The 10,311-nt window shown below is 42.6% G+C and overlaps 1 protein-coding gene across 1 annotated transcript; it reads right to left on the reverse strand.

The window, feature by feature from the left end:
- Positions 1–349: 349 nt before the first annotated feature.
- On the reverse strand, positions 350–8,469 carry LOC116937848 (translocon-associated protein subunit beta-like). Its single transcript, XM_032944996.2, has 6 exons — positions 8,341–8,469; positions 5,552–5,715; positions 4,534–4,632; positions 3,790–3,898; positions 3,281–3,358; positions 350–860 (listed from the first exon to the last, which is right to left on the reverse strand). The coding sequence occupies exons 2-6, from the start codon at positions 5,713–5,715 to the stop codon at positions 750–752; spliced, it is 561 nt and encodes a 186-aa protein (XP_032800887.1). The 5' UTR covers positions 8,341–8,469; the 3' UTR covers positions 350–749.
- Positions 8,470–10,311: the final 1,842 nt, after the last annotated feature.

Here is a 10,311-nt window from a genome sequence, read left to right on the forward strand (position 1 = left end):
TACTGCTTGGAAACATAATTTACAACAGCTGTGTTGAAAAGCATGTTTCCCAAAAAAATTTTCCATAACATTTCTTTCTATACCAAGTATATTCTGGGTTTGAGAGAATACACAAACATGACTGTAAACAATATTCTTCTCTGACCCTAACCCCATCTTTATTGAAAACAGACCTTGGATAAATTTAATCTAAGCTGCTGCCTGTGGATGTGCTTCGAGCCTGATGCAAAGTGGCAGTGACATAATTCAATTAAGGAGCCCATTCAACAGTTAAACACACATACGAATGGTGCATTGCTGTATGACACCAATGTGTCAAACATCAATGATGCAATGCAGTCCACAAATGGGAGATATCACAAGTTTATTAAAATATGGCACAGGACAGTAAACATCATTAATATCTCCCTCTGAAATGGTGCCACAATTCATTTTATAACATGTGTCCAAAAAAGAACATGAATTCTTGTAATTTTCTTTTCAATGCATTACATTCCCAATTACAGTATATCAAAGCAAACTTGCGAAGTAATTTATAAAAAAAAACCTGTCAAAAAATAAGGCCCGACATGAGTGGAATGCATACATAATTTATGTAATTGGCACATATGCTTTAAGCGTCTATATTTGTATGCAGCCAGACGTACAAATGTTGCTTGGCTTCTTAGTAAAATTCTGACATTGAGGAAAACTCTTTGCACGTCGTCTGGGCTCGGTGGCAGTGCCCTCTTCTGTGGCACCACGCTTGCTCACTTCGTCTTGGCCTTGGGTGCATCGTACTTGCTTTTGCTCGAGTACCACAGTAGCAGTGGGACGCCCACGGATGGTAAGGTCATCACTGCAAACGCCATCCAGTCCAGCTGCACAGCACAGGTCGGAACACAAGCTTCACATTTTGTTGCCAACACACACACGTGCAGAGGCTTTGTGGGATTGCTGCTAACAATACGATGTACAAAATGCACAAAAATACAATTTCACAATTCGTGGAGCATTTAAATAGAGCTGCATCGAGACTACACAAAGCAGGACACGGGGAGAAAACAGGGATATATTTATTGTTAGACTACAAGGAAATCGATCCTAAGGGTAGGGTGACTTCCCCATCAGCCTTGCCCCCTCCTCCTACATCAGCCCTGCTCCCTATTCTGTTGGTCCCACCATTCCACTGCTAGATGCACTCACGAGATATTCACCTGACAAAACCACTCGACACCGACCACTCATTTGATCCTCACAACTCTGACGACACACTCACCAGACGCTCAATACAGGAGACTCACCACTCACCGGAGCCTCACCCCTGATTCTAACCCCAACCAGACACTAGTCCAGACATGGGCAAAGTACGGCCCCCGGGTCGTATATGGCCCGTTGGGATTTTTAATCCGGCCTGCCGAACTTGTCCAAATATTATTATTACATTTTCTACCTTCTCCTGTAATGCCCCCATTTCCCCATTAGATGGCACACTTTGACCGGGAGTTACGACATGTTTTTGTATTGTTCATGTTCGTGCAATTTGTGAAATTGCCTTGCAAATAAATGCTTTGCTACCTGTTAAAGGCCAAATCCTTTCATGTAATGATTTTTACATGTCATTTATATTAGTTCACACAAACACTCCATCCATATGTTCCGGGTCCCGGCACCTATGTCAGATTTTAGAACCCATTGTGGCCCGCGAGTTAAAAACTTTGCCCACCCCTGCACTAGTCACTCACGAGACACTTGAGTACACAGCTAACATTCAAGACTTACCATAGCAGACACTCACCAGTCACATAGCAGACACCAGACATATCACTCACTCGCCAATCACCACCCACCTGACCCTCGCAAATCGCCACTCACACACATTAAATGCTCACCACTCGTCGGTAACATAGCTCTAGCAATGTACAGATGCAATAGCACAATAAGTACAACAGGGGGCACACCACTCAATTAGCTTTGCAGGCTATTTTTTATGCACAAGTCAAAGCTTGTAGGTCATCATATGTAATCCTCATGGATTCTTATGGTTATGTTGAGGCATTTGTGACGTAATATAACTGTTATGGTGGGACAGATTTAGAGAATGACAAATCCAACTCCATATATGAACACTTTATATACACGAGACGTGGGCAGAAAGGGAAGGTCTGGATCCCAGACTTGGAACGCAGGCAATAAGCCGGCAGCACGGGTGACCAGGGGAAAGGAATCCCCAACTACAACATCAGGCAAGAAAGTAGCAACCTCACAATGCATGGAGGATACATACTGTTTTTTTTGTTAAGAGTGCAGCAAGCAAGGGGAGTACAGCAAGATGGGGGGGACGTAGGCAGACAGGAGCAAGCCCACGTAGGATATTCAAGATAGTGAGGGTGATCTTGTAGCCGACTCAGTGGTTTACCCATTGAGAGACTGGCCTCAAGTGTTCAGAAGGTGGAATTTCCACCACTGGCTTAGAGCCATCAACAGGAATTGAGCACTGTCCCATTGGTCATTTGAGCACATACTTTTAACATTTTCTGAACGTGTTTCCCTTTTAAGACGAGAGTAGCAAACCGTTTTGTTGAAACATGGGATGTTAAATAGCTTTCTTATATTAAGGTGTACAGAGTAATATCAGAGGCATGTGTCTGCCAAGGTGCCAATTGCTTGAACACTGTGAATCAGGTGTAGTTCATTCATCATTGTCTTTATCAATATCTACGTATAAAACAATGAAAACAAAAGAAAAATGCATATATGTGAAAGCAATAAAATAAAAAAATGTAACTAATAAAACACATGCTTAAAAAAAATACTGGAAATCTGATGAGCATTTGATTTTACCCAGACCCAGCATCCTGACTTCCTTAAGCCACTCACCTGGACTTACCAATATACATTTAAAGGAGCTTCATTCACGAGAAACACGTCGGAATTTTAAAAAAGGGAGGGACGAAATAGTTTCTGTAATGGACACCCATAAATGAAGTGACAAAATCTCAACCTATTTCGAGTTGAAATTTTGATTGGTCGAATCCATTTGGCGTGACAATATGTAATCTTCACTAATTGCCAGAATTAAGATGAACATCTTAACACCTGTATTATTGCCAGAAATGGTAAGACCTTTTTTTTCAGCTTCTTAATACTGGCAAAAAGGGTTCCGAAGATAAAATTGCTTAACTAGAGATGCGTTGTATGCAACGCTTTTTTGAGTACGCTAATACAACTCACATTTTTTTTAAAGTAACATATAATGCCTTTAAATTCAGTAGGTAGAGAGATACTCCATTGTACGTACATAATGAGCAGAAAATCTCCTGTCAAACTCCCTCTGCGCCAAGATGGAACCCTGGCCAGGAGCACTGGTGAAACCCACCTGTGGAAACAGACACAAAGACAGGTGTGATCGCTGCATTTTTAACTTGCATGCAAACTCCACAGAGAGAACATGTCACGGATAAAATGTTTGCGCAGCAAATTCTTTCCACTAGTTTTTGTTAGCGTATCCAAGTCGCATGAATAAAACTAGTAGCAGTCAAGCACAGTAAATTCAATGCACACAGCGGGAAGCAATTCATCTAAGATTAACAAGTGACAGCTCTTTCCTCGATAACACAGCTGTTACTGTGGGGGAAATGCAAGATGCCTGCCTACTCAACAAAACCACCACTGGGACAACCACCCCAGCCCTACTGTCACGTGAAAGTTGCCACACCACAATGTTAAATTATCAGAGGTTCATGTTGTTTTATTGCTACCCATGCACAGCAGATGGTCACACAGTGGGAAAGGCAACAGCTGACTCACCATCACGCTGCTGCCCTCGTGGGGGAGGTAGGAGACTGTTGCTGCTGTAAAGTTGACGTAGCCAGGTTTCAATGGCCGCAACACAACCGCGTGGGTAACGTTGCTCGATCTAAAAGCGGACTTGGAGTTAAGGGCCTATATTAAATGACAGTACATTTTAAAGAAAGTCATTTTTAATGCTTGTACTTTGCAATATTATATCACAGGTATTTCTGAAAAATAAATGTTATTCTCTTAGGCTTTCATCCAAGTTAAATGGATATAATTACATAATATGCACCATTATATACCACTGCACATGCCATTTATGTTCTTAAGCAAATTTTAAGATAAATAGTTTATTAATGTTTGAGTTATAAGTATTCGAAGTCAAAGCTTCTCCCAAATGAGCAATCAGGCGGCACGCATATCCATTGGTAGCCCTAAGCCAGTTTTGGAAATTCCCATGGTGGGAGCAAGTCTTTTAATAGGACAACCACTGCTGACTTTTCCACAGTGGTATTGAATTTATTATCCTCGAAGAATAATAGGCTGGGACAACCTCCAGCCAAGACTCAAACTTGGAACCTTCCGATTGTGAGTTAAGTTCTCTTGCTTCAGCATCATCCGACCAGACATAAGCGATACTGTTAACTGGAACGAAGAGCAAATGACCAAACATTGACAAAAAAAACACAGCACAGTGGAGAACTTAATAAGGCAGCGTTATATATAGGAGGCTGTCAAGAGGCGTCACAAGGATACGGAGCAATCCGTTCCCACTTGGCGGTAAGAGCGCCGGAGACGATGCCAAAGTCCTCCGGCGAGAAGGACTCGTCGACCAGCTCCACATCGAGGGCAGCACTGCGCAGGACACGGCGCACACACACGAGCACCCGGCGCGTGTTCACAGCCGCTAACGCCGGTGTCGCACACCACACACATTGACCACCACAACCTGCACGGCTCCCACACCCGCCTCCTCACTCAAAACTAGTCTCCAAATAACAATCGCACAGCAATTTACCATTGTGAATATTATAGGCTCAAGGGCAGTATGGGATGACCCACATATAGGTCACCCATAAATATATTGTGAGAAGAAATGAGAAAGCAACATTTTGTTTAAAAGATTCTACCCGTTCTTCTACCAATCTCTTTTAACATGAGATTAAATATATCAGACGTTCCCTCTCACAATATTAAATCACACTTGCAAAAGAGGGTTGAGTCGGGTGTCAATAAATGTATCAAAATGTATAATAGTTCCCTTTAACAAGATGTGTGTATGAACTACTTTCATGGCTCATGAATGCACCGCTGGAAAATTATTACACATATATATAAAAAATATTACACAAGTGTAAAGCAGGGGTTTTTGTCAAGCTTGTGTGCAGTGCAGCCATTTATTACATATGTATTTTAAGTTTAGTTTTTATAATCAAATGGACACACTAACATATGAAAGGTATAATATTCAATTTTAAGGTGGCTATTGTAAATGACTAAACCGTGCAGCTTGATGGCATTGTTGTGCGATAGAAGTTTTGTCCTTGCTTTCTCTTCCATCTCGAATGTAATAGCTACATTAGGTCAGTATGATATTCAGCAATACATAAATGGAAACCAAAGTCTTTCAATAATCTGACTTGTAAAAAAAAAGGTATCTAGTATGACAGCACCAACAAAAACATTAGTGCTTTGAGCAATTACTTTCTCAAAAGGTGTTTGTGTTTTTACAGCACAGCGAGTGATAAAATAGTAAGGCTTTCTCTGGCCATACCTGGAGCCCACGTTGTAAATGTTAAACTGGACGGTCAAGTCCCGACCTTCCACGGCATATGTGTTGAGCAGGTTTTTAGAAGCTAGTAGCCTGGCCTCGTCTCCTCCATGCACTGGTGCCAGAGTGCACAGCACAGCCACCCACAGGGATAATGACACTCGCATCTGTAGGAAGGGCAGGAACAGATACATGCGTCTCATGACATTTAAATCCACATCCACATGGGTATATTTGAAAGCTTACATTAATTTTGTGTTTATCACCCTTGCCTTCCTTTAATTTCTCTATGATTAAAAAAGTTCACATTGAATGCCCTCAAAACATACCATTGTGTTCTGATTATTCACCCTAAACAAACAATACAGATGAAAGGTTTTCTTTTAAAATAAAAATATAGTATAAAATATATGGGTATAGTCTAGACTTGGATCATGTTCCATGGTCCAGTTTGCACAAAAGTCTACCTCACCTGACATTTAAACTATCATGACTTTGGCCGTAAATGACAAAGGCTCGCCTTGCTTACCTTGTAATTCGCGAAAACATGCAATGTATACGGTTAAAATTGCATTAAAAATGTGCGCACTCTCGAGACATAGGGACACAGAACCCAAAGTTACTGCCATCAATATTTTAACAGAAAAATCCCACACAGTTTCAGTTTCACTCGCATTTTAGTAACATTTAAAGAATTCTGTGCAATCTATTTGTATATCCAATGAGCGCAATTCAAGCTATCATCTCAAGACGGCTTTTGGAGCGGTAAATATGCTAAATAGTTTATAATCCAGCGATTCCTGCCTATACATTCTCGTGTCAAATTGCTATAGAACTCAAAACATCCACGCTCTAAGAATGCGCAAATTCATATAATTTGCGGATTACCTGCATTTCACAACTCATCTCGTAATCAGCGGGGACGGTTGATCCTAAAATATGCCAAGAAATAACGGACTTGTGATTCTCTTCCAGGAGCAGCTAATTCCTCCCGTAATCCACGGCACACCACGTCTGCGGCGTCCCTGGATCATTATAATTAGCTATGTTATTGCAAATGTTATTATACAGTTTTTAAAGGAATGCACATTGCAAAAAGGCAATGTGCCATGCAATGTCAACCGTGTTCTTTATTAATTTAAGCACTTCTTCGCAATGTAAATTATATATTTTTGAAACTTTCAAATTGCAAAGGGTTCGCCAGCCTCTTTACAATGCAAACTTTGTCCAGTGTTCGAATAGCATATCTATCGATAATATATTTTTGCTTTCAACAGCAGACTGGCTGTGCTGATGTGATTTGGTTGGTAGAAGGAAATGTAAACAACAAAATTCCATCCTCGCATAGATACATATGGCAGATGTCTTAGAAAAATGAGAACTTAAAAATCCAATAATTTATCGGGGATTAATTCAGCCGCTATATAATTCACACTATATATTTTTTTTTGCGAATGAGGTCGTGTGGCTAATTCCTCTTGTGATCCGCCGGCACGCTGCTTTGGCTCAAAAAAACGTTTCAGGGATTACAGGATCCGCAAATATGATCTCCCCCATATCAGAGTGGCTTAATGAAGTTCTGCTGTACACTATTTGCACGAGTAAAGTGAACAAATGTAAATGTACCTGAATAAATACTATTTTAAAATTGATAAAGTCTTTTAAATTATAATTTAAAGATGCAATCACACTGTAATAATCATCACAGCACTACTGTTTAAGTCAAATTAAGAATCTAGAACAATAATATTTCAATGTGCTGATGTTGGCAAATTAAGCATTCACCAAGATACCGAATCGCAATGGCAGCTCACGTGATTAAACACATGTTACCAAGAGATAATGCAACGCGATTGACTCTTTTGCTAATTACCGGATGTAAAAGAGAAAGAGATAAAGAGCAATCCAATATACATAGCAATCATCGCCCCCTACTGCAAAAAAACTTGACAGGACCCTCCAGGATAAGCCTAATAATGACAAAATGTAATGGTTAACATGAAGTTGTATGGCACGCACGGTTGAAATTAAGGATGGTAAGACAATCATCGCATGGCTGTGGTTCAAACGAATAAGCCTCAATGAGCACTTACCTCGAATAATAAATCTAACCTTGTTCAATACGTGACGTCGGTACAAAAAAATATTTATAATCAAAATCGACCATCGAATACAAATAAACTAATGTAGAGATATCGGATCTCAATGAGTTTCATTTATACGAAACGAAAAGGTCAATAACTCGAATTGACAGCCACGGTCTCTTACGTCGATCAGTAACGACGACGATGATGAATCACAAGCGGGTCTCGCACGCATGCGGTCTCATAAAAGGACGCCAATCTTTATACCGATTGCAACATGCCTTAAATGGTTATTACATCGAGACGGTTAAGAAAAAAATAAAATCATTCTCAATTAACTCGACATGGTTTAACGTATCGGCAATTAATTAGGGAGCTTGCAAGCTTTAAGACAGCATCAGCACACAATACTTATATACACGACCGTTTAAATGACGTGGATATTATGACTGTTTTTTTTTTATACCGAAGCAAGTTGATCAGGTTAATTGCCTTCAAACGGGGGGCTCCGAAATGGTTAAGTAAAGGACGCAAACCGACACTGCGAGTGCAGTGCCAAGACTCTGCACGGATTCAGCATCACGCATCGCGGGGTTGAATGAACAAATGCAGCATGAATACTATAACGCGGTATAGTATATAAAGTACAAAACGTTAACTTAATTCAGGGCTCATTATACAATGTAAAAAAAGAAAAAGCCACCGAACCTTTGCTCGCTCCGCTTGATGTCGCCACCACCACCACCACGTCAGCGCTCGCAGAGAGCCACGTACCCGTACAGTGCATGCAGGGAGAAGGGCCGTAAAGTTCCCCCCCCCCTCGCTGTCGTAAAACTCTCCCCCCCACCCCTGCTGTCAAAAAGCATCACGCCCCCACCCTCGCTGCCGTACATCTCCCTCCCCCAACCCCCTCACTTCCGTAAAGCAACAACGTCGCACGCGCTGCCGTAAAGCAACATCGTCGCACGCGCTGCCGTAAAGCAACAACGTCGCACGCGCTGCCGTAAAGCAACAACGTCGCACGCGCTGTCGTAAAGACATCGTAAGTGTCGAGGGGTTTGTAGGGAGTGTGGGGAAACCCAAAATCTCCCAACTTTGGATTTATTTTATTTCACCAAAAAAGGCCACACTGCGCTATATAGCAGCTCTTTTTCATTTTGGGGTCACAAATGATCGCTCAACGAAGTGGCTTATCACGTGCAAATCTCAATCAGTCTCGGCTCGCTCTTCCGAACTAAATCGGGGCAGAGGCTCCCACCAAAGGCCCTTGCCACCTCGCCCTGTCCTCCTCCAGCGGGCATCAACTGTGCCTCCCGGATCGCCCGTCTCTCCTAGGCCGGGCGCCACCGCCCCCGGTCTTTCTGGCACGATCGCGGGCGGCCTCTGGGGGCTATTGCCTGAAGGACGTCCTTCGAACGTCTCCCCGGAGGAGTCGTTCTTTCAGCATCCTTCGCAGACGACTCCATCCACCGTAGCTGGCTTCGCTCCACGCTCAATAGTGCCCGACTGGACGTTTGAGTTTGGCGGATAGGCGTGCTTCTCACCCGACCCCTGAGAGAGATAGAGAGAGCCCTGCCTCTCTGCGCATGAAGCCCATGTTTGTTGCTTGCACCCTTGAGCGTGTCCTTCCCGTCAGGAGCGTAGGTCAGAATCGGGAGGAGAGACCACATACCGGTTCGTGGTCCGCATCACTGTGGTGGCCGCTTCGATCTCCTTTTCCCTTCTCCATCCCTCGAGAAATACTCCCCGACCTCCACTACTTAACCGTAGATCAAGAGGCGCTCTGCCACTCTTGAGTCCGCGCCACAAGCATGGTCTTGGTTTTGGAGATGCTGATGATGTGAAAATGTATAGCAGCCAAAAACTCTCAAACGCATGTTTCTAAATGTAGAATGAGCATTCGGAGGATCTGTAGAAAAATCCACACGACCACACGGAGAACATGCAAACTCAAAATATACAGCAGCCGTCAGTGTCGGGATCGAACCCACTACCTTTCTGTATACCAGGCGAGGTAGTTAACATCTCCTAGCCACCGTGGCGCCCTCTACCGGTACTTGATTTGGTGCGGCTGCTTTGGTCAGGGCTTGCACAAACCGTATTCGTCACAAATACCATGGTCTTAAACGTAAATATATAATAGGCAACGTTTCGGGCAATGACCCTAATAGCACAGAAGAGCCATTGTCCGTAAGGTTGCCTATTACATATTTAAGGTCACAGAGTGGTGCACGAATGTGTTGGGTTGTTCATGTCATAAAAACAGGGCCCTTGCCGATAAAGTCGAGAAGTTCACCAGCATCGATTTAAGCAAACCTGACTGCTGATGAGATACTGTGTATCGAAACCGGTCAAGAAGTTTGCGTACACTGAATGCGGCTGAAACGATGTGCTGTGGCTGAGTTCTGTAAGAAATACTTGGATTTGTTTTACGCAGAGAGCCTTATATGAGGGGGAGACATTGCTGATATGTTACCTGGGAATAAGCCATTCCAACTGACAAAAGATAGGACTGAAGGTAGAGAACGGGGTGTAAAGTAAATCTAGTTTTTGTTACTTTTAAAATACATTATTGAGTATGGTTTATATACGATTAATATATGTAATGACAGGGTTACACCTGCTGACATGACAAAGTGACACCTGCTGGCCTGGGAAGGGATTCACGGGTACGGGCAC

The sequence above is a fragment of the Petromyzon marinus genome, chromosome 1, assembly GCF_048934315.1.
Source record: "Petromyzon marinus isolate PM22_M1 ecotype Great Lakes invasive population chromosome 1, UKy_Petmar_22M1.pri1.0, whole genome shotgun sequence".
In the NCBI taxonomy this organism is placed as follows: Eukaryota; Metazoa; Chordata; class Hyperoartia; order Petromyzontiformes; family Petromyzontidae; genus Petromyzon; species Petromyzon marinus.